The following is an 18,917-nucleotide window of genomic DNA, read 5'->3' as shown; positions in this document are numbered from 1 at the left end:
GCCACCACACTAGACATACTTCTGGGAATGGGGGCAAAGGCAGGCTAAGGTATAGATAACATGTGAGGGAACAAACATTCTGTACAGAAATGTATTGTTCCTATTGATCTGTTTGGCTCCAGTAGTGCCCATGTGCCCTGTGCAAACATAAAGCAGGGTACAATCTTACAGTCTAAAAGGCAAACAGACAGGGAAAGAAAAGGTAGAAGAAAGGAATACAAGATACAAGATGGTGTTCAGACATATCTTGATGATGCAATAGTTAGCTAATACTTTAAAAAAATAGAAATATAAAACTCTCTCCAGTTGCTCCTCTCCCTAACTAGTATTAGTTGGATAGTTTCTGGTAGGCATGATGATAGATGCATTGAGATCCTTGGGTTTGGAGCTGGGAATTCCCATGATTCCTAGTCCAGACCCTGGACCCTTTTTATTCTACCCCAAGAGGAGAATGGGTTGGGTTCTCGGTATGTTAAATCATGCAGAGGTTTTTTTGCCTGCGTTTTTTTCCTTTCCATCGACTGTTCTGCAGAATGGGGTGATTTGACATAAGTTATCACTAAAGGCAGTTGAAAGGTCTGGGAACAGCTGGTAGAAACTCTAAGAGGCTTGGTGTGAATTCTAGACAGTTTACATCTGTATGGAAGTAGAAGAAAACACACCTAGAGTCCTAGGATACAGTAAATGTTGTCAAAGCCATGGCTCATGTATGTGAGATAATTCCTGCAGCGTTTGTTTTAGTTACCAGAAATAATTTCTGAAAACATTGTCTTTGAGTTTATACATTCTCCAAGTGCTTATATTAAGCACTAATTTTGTGTTGTGATAGGGAAAGAGCTGCATTAGGTTTGTTTTTCTCTATATACAATTGTACACTGCCCAAGAATCAAAATAAGGTGAAAACAACAAGTGCTGAAATGGAATGTGCTGGCAAGCCTGTGAAAGTTGAGGATTAGTATAGCTGGCCATATGTTGTCCTCAAGAATGGTGTCCTTTTCTTCCGTTTGTTTAGGTTTGCTGAGTTCCTAAGAAATAATACTCCCAAAGAGCTCAGTCCTGTGCTTTTCTCCCATCTGCCTTCACAATAGGACCAAACATAGTGGGCCAAATCCTCCCCCCCCCACACGCCAGCCAGCCAGCCAGCCAGCTGCTTTGCATCTCTCTAGCCGTGCAAACATCAGCTTCACTGGGTTGTGGGGGCTACCCTTGGCATGGAGGAATCTGCTAGTGGAGCAGAGCTGGCATATAGCACCAACCCCATTCATGCTGTCTGGAGTGTGCCCAGTGCTGCACCCCAGTGATCCCTTGCTAGAAGAATGGCCTTTTGGGGCCTGTGACCACTCAATGCAATTTAGAGCAGCCCTGAGCCCCCGGCAAGCCCCAAGGTTTGGGTGGTAACAGTGTAAGCAAACTTTGTCTCCTTTTCCTCAGCTACCAAGTACAGCTCAAGATACAGGCTGGTAAAATGTTGGTGTCTCTGTAATGTAGGGTGCAAATCCTGGTCCTGGTACTGGCTCTCAGTTAAACGAGTTTTGCCAAAGGACTTTTGGAGACTGTTTGGGGGAAATAGAACCCAAGGCTACGGAGCATCTGCTGCAGCTTCACTGCTCTAGCGATCTCCATGACTGCTGTTCCCCAGTGCCTGGAGGCCTGTGAATCCCCCATGCTAGCACTCTTCCAGCATCACCCCAATGAAAAGAACAAATACGGCACTCCGTACACTGCAGATGTTACTGGGGCTTTAGAGTATATTACATCTCAGGGCTCCTAGGTGCTACGTGCTTCAAAAGTGCTGCTTTAAAAACTGCCCCAAACCTCCCGAAAACAAAACGCAAAATAGTAGGCCAATACATGTTTGAAATAAGCCAACTATTCGATAGCTTTTCTTTGCCATGAGTCTGTTTCTTTTATGCCTAAGAAAGAAACGTAGTCTTGCTGGATGTCAGAAAAGTTTGATGTGTGAGCTCTTTCACAAACACTCCCCTCCCTTGTGTTATTACAGATATCAATGAGTGTGAAATCGGAGCCCATAACTGTGACAGGCATGCCACCTGTACAAATACGGCAGGGAGTTTCAAATGTGAGTGCAGCACAGGTTGGATTGGAGATGGCATCAAATGCACAGGTGAGTTTCATAGATTGTCTGTCTGATTTAGCATTGTAAGCCGTCAACAAAAGTGTTTAGACAGCTGTAGAAAGCAACATTGTATCTATAAACTTTAAAATTAATTGTCACGTGGTAAAGATGTCAGTTTATCTTACACTACAAAGGAAGAGTTCACTGTCATGTGGGAGACATGTCAGCATGAACAGTTTCTCTTCCTTGGCTTGCAAGACTGGTGGAAATGAAGCAATGTATGGAGATAGTTTGTGCGCTTGGGGGGATAGCCTGACTCCATTGAAGTCAGTGGGAGTTTTGCCATTGACTTCAGTGGAGCCAAGATTTTACCCTTTATCTTTAAGGGAGGGGTCTTAGTGGTTCCCAAGCAACACAGACATCCAAGCAAACTTTCATAGCTGAGTTGCAAATATGCTGGAAATTCTCTGTCAGAGAAGAATATCTGAGTGGGGAAGGGAAGTGCCTGTCATGAAGAGAATAAACAAGAAATCTCCCTTCGAAATGAGAGAACAGCTGGACTGTTCTAAACTAGTGAATGCATCAACACAGAATATCCAGTGATAAATGTCGGGTGTTTTATTAAAGTCTGTTAAAACATGTCAAGTAAAAAATCGTAAATGTTTCTTGTTTTTGTGAAAGATTATTTAAAGTAGAGTTTCCCTGTACTATGAACTGAGGAGTTTAAGGGTTGCGTTGACGATGGATTTGGTTTTACTAATGAAATTTTTGTTGTATTAAAGATCTGGACGAATGCTCCAATGGAACACACATGTGCAGTCCACATGCCAATTGCAAGAACACAATGGGCTCTTACCGTTGCCTTTGCAAGGATGGCTACACTGGGGATGGCTTCACTTGTACAGGTGAGCTTTCTTTTGGAGTGATGCAACTCTCAGCATATAACCACCATGCATCTTAGTGACTAGTCCTAGGGAAAATTTACCCACTGCTTACAGGTAGACTAATTTAAATGTGCAATGTTGGGTCAATATTTACAATCTAAATCTAAAACCTGATCCTGCAGTCTTTCTTATGTGCAGAATTCCCACTGAATTGGACTTTGAAGTGTGTATCAATTACAGGGTCAGGATTGGGCAGCAAAGTGTTTTCTTTGACACTTTCCAGCCTCATGTTAAGGTGTATTTTGATATGTCATGTTGAGATGTCTCCCATTTCACGCAACATGACATCATCTGGCATGAGAAAGTTGACCAGTATAACTTGAGAGCATTTTTTTTTCCCTTGTGAGAATGGAAGGTTTTCATGACTGTTGCTTGTAAAGAGATGTGGGTGGCAAACTTATTCAAACAGCGCATGGTGGTATAATTGGACCAGTTAACAAACCGGATTATTGGCCACCCACGTAACATTTGAGTAATAGGGCACATCTGTTAAAATTCCTTTGTATAGTTGCCTAAAATGTTTTAGTTTTTTTCCTTTTCAGAAGTGAGCATGTGGTCACTGCCCTCTTATTGCATGATCAGCATAGTACCCTCAGGATGTGGTGCTCATACATAGATGGGTCAAAGTAGCTACTTTTGAGTAATGTCTCCTGTAAATTGTCACCAGAGACATTCCCCACCCAGACTTAAGTCTTCTGCTTTGAAGAACACATTAGCACCTCACATCAGTCATTAAGAACTTTACTATTGCTACTAATTTGATGTAAAAGTTGATACTATATGATACTACATTGATAGGCTGCAGTATAAACCCCTACAATATATAGAGATACAGAGAGTGGGCCAGATCCTCAGCTGTGGTAAATCAGCAGCACTCTGTTACCTGTGCCAGTTTACACCAGTTGAGAATCTGGCACCACACACTTGAAGTTAATTACGTTTGAATTATTCTGTTAATGCTCGTTATACAGTTCATTCTTGAATCTGATTCAGCTTCTCAAATGGCCTTTGTAACCTCCATTTTTTTATTTTCTATATGTCCTTAATTTTGAGGCGGATATGAACTGTATCTTTAAGGTGTTTTTTTTAATGAGTATCAATTAAGTTTCTGGATTTTGATAGAATTCATCTTGAAATCCTTTTAATGCTTATTGTTCATGAATTTGAGAGCTGGATAGAATTCACTAGAGTAGACTAATACTGTGTAGTGTTTCCGCACAGCTTTGGCAATGTGTGCACATCAATCCTGATATGCAATATCTTTGGTTTTCCAGTCCTGGATTTCTATAAGCTGAGACTGCCAGCCAAGCTGCATTGCAGTAAATGTGCTGTTTTTGTGATGTGTACAATGTCAGCTAAAGACTAAAAGCCAAACTCTCTAAGAGGCAATGTAGTCCAGTGGCTAGGGCACTGTTCCCAGCTCGGCCTCTGGTCCATTGGATGACCTTCACTGCTGTCTGTCTCTGTCTCCACTCCCTCTCTTTATCTGTCTTTGTCTTGTTAGTCTCTGCTCCAAAGAGTTTTCACTCTATCTCTTACCATTTATTAATACGTTGTACAGCACGTCATACAGTAGAGGCCTGATCCCAGTTGGGGCTTCTAGGCTCTATTGTTACACAGCAGTCACCAATCTCCCTCCACTTCTTGTTAATTTTAACCACTTTTAAAAATCTAGACTAATTGCTTCTTTTTTTCCTTTTCATTAGAAGTTGTATTTTCAGAGTGACAGAAATGCCCCAAGCCTTTTAGTATGACAAGAGCTGCACATAACCTGCCTACAGTTTCTTCTGAAGATGTTCTCAATTAATGTAACAGTTAAGACTTTTGGATATATATGTGTCTGAGCTGAACTGAACACCAGTGAGAGAAAATATTTACAGTATAATGCAATTCCTTTTCCTTTAACAGATATTGATGAATGCTCAGAAAACCTGAATCTCTGTGAGAATGGGCAATGTCTCAATGCCCCTGGAGGGTATCGCTGTGAATGTGATATGGGATTTGTACCAAGTCCAGATGGGAAAGCATGTGACGGTAATTCACTGTAACCTTTAAACAATACTCGACAAAATCTGCCTGAATAGTATTTTATATTTGAAAAATGTTACAATTGGTTGCAGTTGTGTTTACTATTGAAAACTGTATTCACTTCCAAAATATTTTAGGGTAAAGTTTTGTTACTTTTTTCAGTTCATGCATCTGGACACTGATTTTGGTTTCAGAGGTCTAAACACATAGCTATGGAGAATAAAAACAGCTCTTTGAGGAATCTTTTACTGCCACAAAGCTAGTTATTTGCTGATCTGGTGATCCAAAGGCTTTTCAGCCACTGCTTCCCCTTGGTCACCTTTTTTTCCTGTCTCCCTTTCTGCTCATGTCTCTTCAGCAGAGGTTGTCATAATCTTTTCTTTAACCTAGAGGGAGAGCAGTGTGTGGGAAGCAAGGGACTGAGCCAATGCCCACTGAAGTCAACGGAAAGACTTTCAATGACTTCAGTAGGCTTTAGATCAGTCCCAGGTCTGCTGTGGTTTGGTATTTGATAGCCAGCCCATTCTGAGCAGCTTCTGTGAAGTTCAGAAGCATATATACGTCAGCCCTGCGGAAGGGCACAGTTTATTAAGCTAATAAAGAGACAGCTCTGAGCGAACAATAGGGAATTAAATCCTATGAACGTGTGATCAGATTCAAAAGTGTGTTGCCAGTCAACTCTTTGCGGCCCTTATATGCACTTTCAAGCGCTTGAGCTTTGCTAGTGCAAATACATGTGAAAAGCAAATGTTTGCTGCAGTCATGTTGCAAATTGTACATTTGATTGTATCATTTGAAAGCCACAATTCATGATTTAGTAATTTAAGTCATCCATTCAAGGAACATAAGACACTATATGACAAATAACCTAGACAGCATAAATGTAAAAATTTAAATCTTGAATTTTCTCAGTTAATTGTTTACAAAGTACTCAAATAATAGAGAAGTTAAAAAACCACAAGTAATTTTGAGTGTTGAAAATGTTAGAATTTTGCAATCTGTTTGCTAATAGAACAAGAAGAGAAACGTAACAAATGAATAACTCCTTGTGAATTGTTTGCTCTGATCCATAAATAAATGCATATTTTCCCCAAGGCTGAGCTGTTTCAACTCAACCATCCTAAGTGCATTATAGATACTGGTATTTGATGAAGTTCATAGGTACACTATAAATAGGATCTGGTACTTTTTCCAGCAAAATTTGTTTTGTGTATTGTTTCTTACTAATAAAGGAAGAGGCATGAATTGTGAAAGTTGAAATTCTATGTAAACTAAAAACAAAATTAGGTTTCTTAGTATTTCATGTATGAAACCATTTACTTTGAAACTATATAATCTTCAAACTAACTTTAACAGCCTGCATGGTGCCTCTCTCCTGTTGCTACAACAATCTTTTCTTGAAGTCTCTGGTGTGTATACTAACTGCAGAAGTATTTTAAAGTCCTTTGTAAACATGTTCTCTTTGTTACTGGATCAAGTTAGTCATTCATTATGCAGTTCATAAAAGTATACTATAAACAGTGAGTCTGATACTGCAGTCCTCACTCAGGCAAAACACCATAGAAGTTACACCCAAGAAATAAGCACAGTACATCTAATAATCTGTCATACGCAGTAAAATTGAATAAAAGCGTGAATTTAATTTCTTTGCAAAAGCCTGTACATCACTTATGTCTCACTTAACCCTTCAGCCCCTTGTGCTGGCCATCTACATAGAGCTGAATTTCACTTCCAAAGCAATTAAGTAAGGGGTTCTAGATTGAACCCTGTTGGCTGCAAATGCAAATCCTATATATTAGTATTGCAGATCTAAAATATATTTTACAAAACATGCAGGAGCAATCAGAATCTAGTTCCATGCTTAGTTTTCTGAATGTTTATTCAGACAAGATTTTAGTTCAAAGTTCATAACGAAAAGATCACGGAACCTAATTTTTCCCTACTTTTTGTTCTTACAGATATTGATGAGTGCTTCCTTCCTAACATCTGTGTCTTTGGGAGTTGTCATAACCTCCCTGGTCTATTCCGATGCGAGTGCGAGACAGGCTATGAACTGGACAGAACCGGTGGTAACTGCACAGGTGAAGACTGGTTTTAAACAAGATGATTTTTAACACAGTTAGCTGTCAATGGACTCAGCTGCCACCTAGGGCATCCATCATGTCAGAGGGGCAGCTAGGCCAAATTTGAGTGTTATGAGCCAGTGTGTCAGGTCACAATGCCACTCACTCAAGCGCCAAATCCTCTGCTCTACGACTAAGAGGAGGCAGCAGCACACCAAAGTTTTGTCTAGAGTGGCAACCTCTTGAGCGGCTTTTGACCATAGCTGTTCATATCTTGGCCAACTCCTTAAGCAAAGCTTTAGCTATATCATAACAATTAGATTGTAAATAAGAAAGTATGGAACTACACTAGATCCTTCACTGCAGAACAGCACAGGGGTCAAAACAGGGACAGTAGGAAGTTACACACAAATATTTTGCCTGATTTTGAGGGCTGTGTGGTCATCCCCAAATCTGTTCCCTACTGAGGTGTGAATCTCTGGGGTTCCACTGATTAAGGGAAGAGGGGATTGATGGCGAAGAGGTGTCGCGCTTTCCCTTCCACATCTCCAACAGGTTAGGATCTGCTGGGCCCTGTACTTTCTGCTCCCAGAGACACATGGGACAGTATGGCCCTCAAAATGATTTCTCTGCTTGATATTTTTGACCAATGTGACTAATGTTTTGGCCTCTCTTATGGTGCATTTCATTTTGTAGAATTATTTTTTTCTGGCAAAAATGAAGTATTTCTCAGTGAAATATTGAATTCATGTTGGACTAGTGCTCTGTTTGCACAGTTTCAGTGGTGGTTTTTTGTGTGTAGATTTCTGTAGAGGGAACATACACCTCATGACAAGCATTGGAACTGATTATTTCCTGAGACTGACATTCTGACACCTGGAGTGTTGTGGGTTTTGGTGGAATATTGGGGAATTTGCTAACTGCCCCCTTGTTGTTTCAGATGTTAACGAATGTGCAGACCCCACCACCTGTATCAGTGGCAAGTGTATCAATACCCCTGGCAGTTACACCTGTGAGTGCCCTCCTGATTTTGAGCTGAACCCCACCCGTGTTGGCTGTGTTGGTAAGCTGTCATTTCCTGTATTCTTTAGAGATGAAGTGGCACAAGGGGTAGTAACTCTAGCTTAAACAGCCAGCTGAGGATTCCCAGAGTATGATGGAAAGCTCTTGGAGCAGACTCTGCAGTTCCCACCCTACTGCTCCTGGCTCATAGGGTGTGGTGAAGGGTAGGGAATGTGGCCTGAGCAGTACTGCACTTCAGCCATTCCCTGCTGCCAGAATAGCCCCTTGGGGCTTGTTGCAGCTGTGCACAATTTAGAGGCTGCTTTAAATTGCACCAGGGCCAAACCAGCCTCTATCTGGCCTTAAGACTGAAGAAACACAAATGTTTGGCATAAAGCCAACATACACCCTTGCATCCTGCTTTAAGTGCAACTAGACCAGACTTAATTATCATCGTCAGAGGAGATACTCTTGTGAGTAGATTCTGGAGGATTAGGCCCCGACTTTCTCAGAACCTTCCTGTAGCTCTCTGGTCCTGAATTGTTTCCTTTGGTTGAATTGCATTTTAATTTTTAAGTATATGTGTTGAATAGATGGTTTCATTTGTAAATCTCATTAATTTCAAGGACAGAAAAGAGGAGCAGTTCCTGGGATTGGAGGAGCGTGCTAATACAAGCATGTGAGAATAAGAATAGGCATCTAAATGATGAAGGACCTGGGTCTGCCACTCTTGCTCAGAAGTTCCTTAGTCTGTGAGCAGTCCCACCGATTGCAGTGAGACTGTTCGCAGAGTGAGGTGCTGCCCAAAATAATCGTGACAGTGAATTACTTCCAACCACAGCTTTCTCGTGTGAAATGAAGGTAATTTGGAGCTCTCGCTCGCTCTCAACATTGAGACTGCCCGAATATTATTAATTCATTTATCTGTATTACCATAGCACCTAGAAGCCCTAATCATGGACCGGGACCCCGTTGTGCTAGGCACTGTACAAGCACAGAACAAATAGATGGTTCCTGCTTCAAAGATCTTACAACTGAAGCATGAGACAATAGATGGGGACAGACAGACAGAGAGGGGAAGCACAAGGAAACAAAACTTTCTTCCCCTCCATCAGATGTAATGTTTGTTTTGTGTGCATTTTGAATAGACACACGTTCTGGCAACTGCTACTTGGATATTAAACCACGAGGAGACAACGGAGATATAGTCTGCAGCAATGAGATTGGGGTTGGTGTTTCCAAGGCCTCTTGCTGTTGCTCCCTGGGGAGAGCTTGGGGGATTCCCTGTGAACATTGCCCACCTGTGAACTCAAGTAAGTCAGCTTTACTGGATTATACCTGACCATATATGCATGCTTCTTTCTGTCTCTCTTTACGTTCTCTAGATAGTGGGAATGCTAGTAAAATAATGTACTGGGTACACACAAGTACTAAACTGCCTGAAAATTACACCAATCATGGTACAAAATCTGCTGGCTTTGAAATATTATCAATTGGCAGGTGCATTGTAATGGCTCTTGCATAGTTGTGCTATTGCTTGGACACCAGACTCTGTGTTCGTCAATGAGAAAAGCGATACCTGATTTTGCACAGTGGGGCCTTTTTAGTATTAGGCTGTTTTATAATGTGCTGTAATGAGCTTTACAGGTTCAAAGATCATTGTGATTAAGATGTTTAAACTATTTTAGGTTAATAAAATCTCTGTTGTTTTCAGCTGAATATAAGGTTCTCTGCCCTGGAGGGGAAGGATTCCGACCAAACCCTATTACAGTTATATTGGAGGGTAATGCTTATTTTTTCATGCTTTTACATGTATTAAATTGCAACATTCTATAACTAACTTGATTTTTCATGGCATGAAATAATGCTGGTGTTTTTACTTTGTTAGATATTGATGAGTGTCAAGAACTACCTGGACTTTGCCAAGGAGGAAAATGTATTAATACATTTGGTAGTTTCCACTGTCAGTGTCCAAGTGGCTACTATTTGAATGAAGAGTCTCGAGTATGTGATGGTATGTAGTCTTAGGGTTTACTCGGCATGGGCATTTATTTCTTACCAACTACTGGCAACTGAGCATCCATCAGAATGATCTGTTCCTTAAAAGAACACCAGCAGTGTAATTGCAGAAATAGTAGAGCTGATCAAAATTTTTCCTTCAAAAAGTTTTTCAACAGAAAATTCCTTTTCGATTAAATGGAAATTTTTGCAAATTTTTGCATTTGTCAAAAACAAAAATCTAACAGTTTTCAGTTTCCAGTCGCATAAAAACGTCATTTCTTGATCATCTCTAAGAAATAGCAGTTTGCTGATGGACAATATAATTCTTTACATGACCATGCACTGAAACCAACAAGCAGCTTTCTGCTTGTGTTTGGTGGGTTGGCTGAAATGGCATCATCCATTTTAACCAAAGCTCATTGTCCATCGTCCTGCAGCCTAAAGCGTGATGATCTGAGACTCTGACTGAAAATATTTGTCTTATTACAACCTTCCCTCTCCCCTTCTCCTCTGCAGTAGGTAGTGTGCATTCAGAACATCACAGCCATACACTTAAACCCAGTCCTGCAGCCATCAGGTTGTATTTTGTACAAAGTTTTAGCCCAACTCCCCAAATCTGATCACTAGTTTTTCATTTTCCAGGTTGCCTTCAGCCTCCCAGCTCATTGCTATAATTGTTTGTTTCTCATAGTGCCCACAATGTGTAGAGCCCTGTGCAAACCTACAGGAAGATTCATGCACTGGAGAATTAAATTAAAAATTTAAATTAAAAATCAGACACAAATACTTTCTGTGAAGTTCTGCACCATGTAGAGCTCAGCATCTGGTTTCGTGTATCGTAGAGAGGAGATACAAATCTACCTATCCCTACAGATTGTTTAAAATGCAGAAGGCTACTTAATGATTTTTTAAATATATTTTACGCTGTGAGTTTTATCCTGGTGCCTTGGCTTGGAACCCCTTGATGTGCGTGTGGCATTGTTTAATGGGTGCAGCTCTTTCACCTTCCCTGCTCAATAGCTCAAATTCCCTAAAGGCCTGAGCAGTCCACTGCAGCATCCTATGTTCAGATGGGCTCTCTGCCTCTATCCACCAGCTGTAGACCCCTGTCAGACTTATGGTTGCAGACACACCTGGACAGACTGATTGCAGAGCCCTTTTGTCACAAAGAGATAGAGAGACCAGGAGTGTAGAATGTGTGATCTGTCCTGATGCCACCTTATTTCAAAGCGTCTCCAAATTTTTTCTGGATAACAAGTGCAGAGAGGAAATGGATTCTCATTGTTCTGGACTCATTGAGTATGCCAGGGACCCACTCCCCTGGCTAGTTGTGAGGCCCGTAGGTTCACCTATAGACCTGTTTAATCATGGAATACCCCTTCTGTGATGCAGGCCTGCCCCATCATGACCCAGTAGCTCAGATTTAGCGCTGCTAAAACAGCTTAACCCAAATTCACTGATTCACAGAAGAAGTGTAGACCAAAATCTGCTGCAATTATTTCATGTCTTATTGTTTTCTTATAGATATTAACGAATGTGAAACACCTGGCATTTGTGGGCCTGGCACTTGTTATAACACTGTTGGGAACTACACCTGTATCTGTCCTCCCGACTACATGCAAGTCAATGGTGGCAACAACTGTATGGGTATGTTTTTTTAAAGTGTTCCTTCTACATTTCATGTCAGAGCTTCCGATGGTGTAAATCAGCCTAGCTCTATGGAGTTCACTTATACAAAAGAATTATCATTGACTTGAATGGAGTTAATGCCCATTGACACCAGCCGAGGTTCTGGCCTATTTCTTTATTTGTATTCAGTCCATGAAGACAGGTTTTCGTCAGAGCATTACTAAGAACTACAATTCACAGATCAATGTAGAGTCTGTTTAAATCAGCGTAACGACATGTTCCCATTTCCTTACACCCACAGCAGAAAGTGTCATATTTACTCTTTGTATGGCATGAATTTCACATTTTAATCTCTTGGCAAGAGTGAGTTTTCATGAGCCATATCTGCTATTGATCGCTGCACAGATCTCCTAACTGGAGAGTTCATTGTAAAAACTGTTGGCTGGCTATAATGTTTTTATGGTGGAAATTGCTAACATGAAGGACTTGTTCTTGCTCCTATTGAAGTCAGTGACAAAACTTCCATTGACTTTAGTGGGACCAAGATCAGGCCCCAAAAGACCAATAACCATACCTTTGTGGAGCATTAAGGCCAGACAGTGGCTGTAAAACCACTGGCCATATTAGGGGTGATGTACACCGCCCCAGCAGAGCTCACAAAGGTATTGTTAACCATGGCTGCACACTTGTCCTATATCTCCTACTTTGGGGAGTCTAACACCAGTGGTGCTAATAGAATCCCAGACTCCTTGTGATGCCTGTCCTTATGCTCAAGAATTGATACAGTGCCCAGCCCTGTCTCCGGACCAGAAGATGGAGACCCCCATGACCTTTGCCTCACAATCTGTGCAGGGCTAGGCACAGTCTCACCCTGAATATGTACTGTTGTAAAATAGTGCACATGGTCGTGGCCTGCACTAGTATAAGGACATTTATCAAGAGAAGATGGGCTAAATACTCCTGTTCCTGACACTATGCAACCCTTGAACCCGGTGTCAGTGAGTACAGATTTGGGTCCACCTCTCAAGATTTATCACGGTGTATAAGCTTTGCAGTAACTCCCCTGAGGTATGGCAATCTTGTTTCCTGTGATTTCAGTTTAGCTGTGTTTGGCCCCCTCCATCTTTCACTTTGGCTTTCGAACTGATACAGACCTAAAATCTCCATGTGAAATTTGGGAAAACCACTGAGTTTCACCTGGTTTTGCATCAAAATGATGTGAAGTCTCAAACTGTGCATGATTTTGAGATCAGCCATAAATGTGCTCAGGTTTGCTCAAGTCTGGGCAAGGGTTTGCAGGCCTAGTGCATCCTTTGATGAGTCTGCTCTGAGTTATGGCCAGTTGGGGTGGGGATTGATTTTTGTTGTAAATTTTAGGGGTGACTCTACAATGGCTGGGGGTGACTAATATAAAACACTACAGAACAAGCTACCTTCAGCGACTGCTTGAGGGACCTACAGATCAGATGTTTAAAAGAGGTGACCTAGTAAAGGTAGCGCAGAACTGTGCCCAGGAACTTGAGGGAAAGGAGGCTGTCTAATAAGAGTGGTCTCTCATTGACACTTCATCTATTTCAGTGAAGTGCTAACACACAGTACCGTCATTATACTTTCGTTTTCTTTGCAGATATGAGGAGGAGTCTGTGCTACAGAAATTATTATGCTGACAATCAAACCTGTGATGGAGAACTGCTCTTCAATATGACCAAGAAAATGTGCTGCTGTTCCTACAATATTGGACGTGCATGGAATAAGCCTTGTGAACAATGCCCTATCCCTAGCACAGGTATGTTTAATTTGAAAGGTAGCTGAAGGCCCTGTTAACAATATGATTACTGCAAGCTGCGATAAAAGTAATTGTTCGAGAGAGGAAAGTGCTGTGCATTTGTGTTTGTACAATATACAAATATTAAATAATAAATTTCTCATTATACTTGTGCCCTGGAGATAATCCTTTCAAGTAAGGGTTGAGGAACATGAGTAGGTCATTGTAGAGCACTCTGCACTCTTGCTGCTATGCTCTGCCTGTTCTGTGAATTACTGGAGGACTTTGTTCTGCACGATTGTTCATCTGTCCCCATGACAAACATATATGGGCCAGATGCTATGGGCCAGCCAAGCTGTGTTTGGCATGTGACCAGGAGTGGGGTCATAGGTGGTGCTAAGCCATCGTTAGGTTCCCCTGATCCTGGGGCAGCCAGGCCCAGTGCAGTCCTCATCATAAAACACAATTGTATTTTACTCATGGCTGCCAAGAGCCCCAAGGAACCTTTCTAGCAGCCAGGGATTGCAGGGGCACCTCAACCCCTTCCAAGGATGGTCCCTATGCGGGATACAGGAAGCGTGTAGCGTAGGAGTCGCTCTGACAGTCCTGTGCCATTGCACGATTCCTCCACACTGGGGGAATTTTCATCAAGCTGGATCCACCAGGCGGTCCTCTGCTTCATGCTGACGAGCAGGTGCAAAACAGACTTATCAGACCTGAGAAATGGCTCCATCCTGGTCGTTTGCCATTTCTGAAAATAATGTGTCGATTTCCTAATTACGACACAGGTTTGTGAAGTACAGACCTGGACCTGTGCATACAAAATACAATGCACCCACATAACTTGACAAGTGTGTACCTAATAATAATACCTAAATAAGTATCCAATCCAAAGCCCGCTGAAGCCAATGAGAGTCTTTCCATTTGGCTTCACTGGGCTTGGGATCAGAACCCCATTACAAATCCGACAGTAATGTTTGCACTCATGCAAGGTACCACATACCTTCTTTGAAAATCCATCCCTCAAGAGGTACAGAAAAAAAACGGAGACTGCATTTCTCTCAGGCTTCGGGTGAAATTACTTGCTTAATTTGATACATTCAGGATAACTGTTTGTCTTTTTTTTCTGCTACAGATGAATTTGCAACACTCTGTGGAAGTCAAAGGCCTGGTTTCTTCATTGACATTTATACAGGTTTACCAGTTGGTGAGTTGGATTACTCTGTTTGAAGTTAAATTCCACACTACATATGTACTAGGGAAAGGGAGGCATTGTTTTCACAGTCAGCTCTTTCCTGGAGAGGAATAAAGACTAAACAATGCCACGAAATTCAACCTTCTGTGCAACCCTTAACCCTTGTCTTAAATCAGATCCTGCAAACTTTCTGCCTAACTCCTCCTAGCTGGCAGCTCTGATTATTGCTGCTTGTGATCACGGCAAGCTAAAGCGCTGAAGAAATGGTAATTGAGCTAGATGAATGGCTTGTAGACACCACAGAGTGGAGAGGTTCTGAGAATAAGGCCAATTAACATTGGGTTTCAGAGGAATTAGGAGTGTTTCCTTTTGACTAAAGCACAGATTTAATCTGACATTTCACACCAATCCCTCTGTGTATTGATTTAACCCAACAGTCCCTTTTTCTGTTCCATGAGAATATTCCTCACATGTGATATCATGTGTAACATTGGTATTGTGTGTGACAAATGAATTCCTCATTTTCTCTTTTTGTTTTGTTTTGTCAAAGAGGCCAAAGTCCCTAGTGGGGGCTTCCTTTTGTTTTTATTCTCATGAAAAGGCAAATAAGATGTGGAGCAAGTGTTGTACAACAGACAAGTAGAACTAGAGTATATAGACAGCAACAAAGTGAATTATCATCTATATATTATGGTGATGTGCCCTACAGAACCCTACAATAGGATCTTAACAATCAATTCTAATAAGATATAGTGTATAATAAGGAAAAGAATTACTAGAAACACATTGTACATTTTGTTCCTGGTCTTTTGAGGAGCAAAGCACCAGATCTCATTGACCAAAATCCATCTTGCACCTTATGACCAGCAAATTAAGTTACACATGAGTTTTAGGTGGCAAGTTGTAAAGTACCTGCCCCACCACCTGCTCAATCAGAGGCAGTCATGTGAGACTGTGTCCAGCCCTGCATGGTCTGAGCATTGTCTGTGCAATGTAATGTGGTGGCACTGTGCAAATGAGGATGGAATCACCCTAGGTAGGGGTGGGGTAATGTAAATGTGCACCATGTGCAGATCCTGCTGTAGCAGTTAATAGCACGTGTTGCAGCCTGCACCCCTGGCAGCTGTAATATTTTATTCTGCTAGCCCTGTTCAAACTGGAGTGCAGCAGCCAATGCAACTGACTTTTGGTGTCCTCATGTACTAGTGTATCCCTAGCCACCAGCCACACTGGTGAGACAAGTTGCTCACCAAGGGCTACGCTGTGAAGCAAACATACACTTCTTCAGTGACTCTTGGGACCTTCATAGGACCTGCTGGGTTGTGATACCTGAACTGCTTCTTTTACTTCTTCAGGAGGGCAGTAGTAGCCACTCCCACTTCTTACACACACTAGGCCAGTGGTTCTCAACCCATGGCCCGCTTGCGGCCCAATCAGCACACAGCTGCAGTCCATGTGACATCCTCAGCGCCCTCCAGGTAGTATAGATATTGTGTGGATGTGGCCCACATAACCCGTGGAGAACTGCATATGTGGCCCACAATGTTAAGACTGAGAACCACTGCAGTAGGCATACTGGCTTACGCCACTGCAGGAGCAGTCCATATTATGCAGTGCCAGAAATGCTGAGTTACTTTCTTCCCATTATGTTTATGTTCCACTTTTTCCATTAGAGTTCTGCATCCTTATATGGGATGATTGATTCTGATGATGGGAGACAAAAACAGAGTTAGGTTCTGCCTTGACTCACTTCTTTTATAATCGGCAGGCTAAAAATCAACAGCATCATCAAATCTTGTGTAGGAAATTAAAAGCTTGGTCCAGGAGCAAAACTGGCCCCCTTCAAAATCAGAAGCAAACTACCTTAGGTGTAAAGAGAGCTGTGTAGTGTATCACTTCCCATAATGTTCATTGGCTTCTGTGGATCCCTGCAGACAGCATTCTTTACTAAAGGAAAAGGCGTCCATGGATTTTCTGACCTGTATTCTGAAGGTAGACCCCTAAAGAGACATATAGCTAAGGAGCCCAGTAAGTGAGATTTGTACTATTTATATTTTGGCTGCATTTTTAGGGCCAAAAACAATGAATTGCCTCACAAATCTACTAAAACAGGAAGGACAATTGCTGGACATAATCAATGCAAAAGCATAGTATGTTGCAGGCATTTAAAATATCATTAGTCACTGGTACTTTCAAAACTTCTGTAAAAGGGCGTAAAACTAACCAAGCTTTAACAGATGGTGAAAGTGGATGTAAAGTTGAGTTATAACAAATGTTGAAGGACAGCATGATCTAAAGACAGTGACTTTCCATTGACTTCAGTGAGTTCTTTGATCAGCCTCTTAGAGAATGAGCTTTTTTTTTTTATTAATACAGAAGAAGCTCAGTTTATATAACTCTCACCTGACAACAAAATAGGTTAGGCTGGATTCTCTGGTACCCTAAGGACACTTTGTTCCATGTGAGTAGCACAAAGTGGCCTTAAAGTGGCTAGAAATGGCAAGTGGAGAATTGTCCCCATGCAGGAGAACTTTCTGCAGATATGCAGGCTGGTGAAGATGGCTCTGCTGCTTCTCACACCTGCAGCCTCACCTCCAGCGTAACAGATAGCAGGAGGCATGTCAGGGGCAGGAAGTGGACAGATCAGATAGGGGATGGAATTTGAGAGTCCTGGGTTGGGCATATCTTGGATATAGTGAAAAATGAGAGCCATTGAGTAGACTATTTAGCTTTCCAGCATGTGTAGGAATTATTGAATGTCTAATACCTTTTTACACAGTAACAGGATCATACTACTAATATAAACATTGTGATAATATCCCATGAGAATAAGGAAAAATTGCTATAGAAGGGGATTGTATGAACTGGTGCTTTCAGACTATTTAAAAATCAATTGTTACAGATATTGATGAATGCCGAGAGATCCCTGGAGTCTGTGAGAATGGAGTCTGTATAAACATGGTTGGCAGCTTCAGATGCGAATGTCCAGTGGGATTCTTTTACAATGACAAGTTGCTGATCTGCGAAGGTAAGAGGCTTATACTTCCATCACAAATAGAAATTGGATCATTAGTAAGCTGGTAACTCAAACACCGGCAAATCTGATGTATTTGCAAATTCATCCATAACAAGGGTATATACTAGGATCAGAGAAATGTGGGCCAAGAGTGTCTTAATGAAGACATTTTGGCTTTTCGCTGGAAATTCTGGTGCCGTGTATGTTTTCTATTGGAAACGAAGTACTAGATTTTCCAGCTAGTATAAAGGTCTTGAATGAGTTTGAGTCAACCAGTTGTGGCAAGTGACTTTTCTTACTTTTTGTGGTCTGGATGTAAATATGAGCAGTGGGTGGCCTTCCCATGTCAGATTAAGACCAGCATTCACTTCCAAGCAGATATTTTTTTCCTAATGAAAACAAGATTTGTGTAAATATTCAAAAGGCATGATGAAAAAAATTATAGTGGATTTCCATATCAAGTAAATCTGGATAAACGTTCCCTAAAAGTGTGTTAGGGGTTGGCTACTCGGTGCTAGCAGAATGCCCTAGAATGATGTGATTTGTAGAGAGAGCTCACATGTGCTTTAGCTGCCTGGACTAGACAACTAGGCACCTTTTAGAGCACGTCACCGTGGTCTGTGCAGTCTGTACAGTCAGAGCACAGCACATTAGTGCATGTAACATATCGCATCTCTCTGGAGTGCTTTGCAATGCCATGTACAAAAGCCCTTAGTTACTGTCATTAAACAATTAAAGATTATGATATGAATTTCCTTCATTCTCTGTGGTGGTTGTGAACATAAGAACGACCGTACTGAGTCAGACCAATGGTCCATCTAGCCCAGTATCCTGTCTCCCGACAGCAGCCAATGCCAGGTGCATCAGAGGCAATGAACAGAACAAGCAATCATTGAGTGATCCATTCCCTGTCATCAGGGCAGATCCAAGGATGTTTCACTCCCTAGGCGAAACTTCCACTTTGCACCCCCCGCCCCGAGCCATGTGGCAGCTTTCCACCACCTCCTCCTCCCTGAGGCGCCCCCATCGGCAGCTTCCCCTGGCCCGGGGAGCCATGTGGCAGCTCCCCACCCCAGCTCACCTCTGCTCTGCCTCCTCCCCGAGCATGCCATCGCCTCTCCACTTCTCCCACCTACCAGACTTGCGGCACCAATCAGCTAATTGGTGCCGCAAGCCTGGGAGGAAGAGGAGCAGGGC

At 42.0% G+C, this 18,917-nt stretch overlaps 1 protein-coding gene across 2 annotated transcripts in view; it reads left to right on the top strand.

Moving 5' to 3' along the window:
- FBN1 (fibrillin 1) overlaps nt 1-18,917 on the top strand; it is a 226,958-nt gene that overhangs the window by 163,270 nt on the left and 44,771 nt on the right. For both annotated transcript variants that reach the window (XM_050966864.1, XM_050966863.1), the window contains exons 33-44: nt 2,003-2,125; nt 2,860-2,982; nt 4,930-5,055; nt 7,008-7,130; nt 8,053-8,175; nt 9,263-9,427; nt 9,829-9,897; nt 10,003-10,128; nt 11,640-11,762; nt 13,372-13,530; nt 14,645-14,716; nt 17,607-17,732. In XM_050966864.1, the coding sequence (XP_050822821.1) occupies nt 2,003-2,125; nt 2,860-2,982; nt 4,930-5,055; nt 7,008-7,130; nt 8,053-8,175; nt 9,263-9,427; nt 9,829-9,897; nt 10,003-10,128; nt 11,640-11,762; nt 13,372-13,530; nt 14,645-14,716; nt 17,607-17,732 (1,458 nt within the window). The remainder of the gene's footprint in view (nt 1-2,002; nt 2,126-2,859; nt 2,983-4,929; nt 5,056-7,007; nt 7,131-8,052; nt 8,176-9,262; nt 9,428-9,828; nt 9,898-10,002; nt 10,129-11,639; nt 11,763-13,371; nt 13,531-14,644; nt 14,717-17,606; nt 17,733-18,917) is intronic.

The sequence above is a fragment of the Gopherus flavomarginatus genome, chromosome 9 (assembly GCF_025201925.1).
Source record: "Gopherus flavomarginatus isolate rGopFla2 chromosome 9, rGopFla2.mat.asm, whole genome shotgun sequence".
Lineage (NCBI taxonomy): Eukaryota > Metazoa > Chordata > Testudines > Testudinidae > Gopherus > Gopherus flavomarginatus.
Note: the sequence above shows the minus strand (reverse complement) of the source record. Positions and strands in the feature narration are given on the sequence as shown.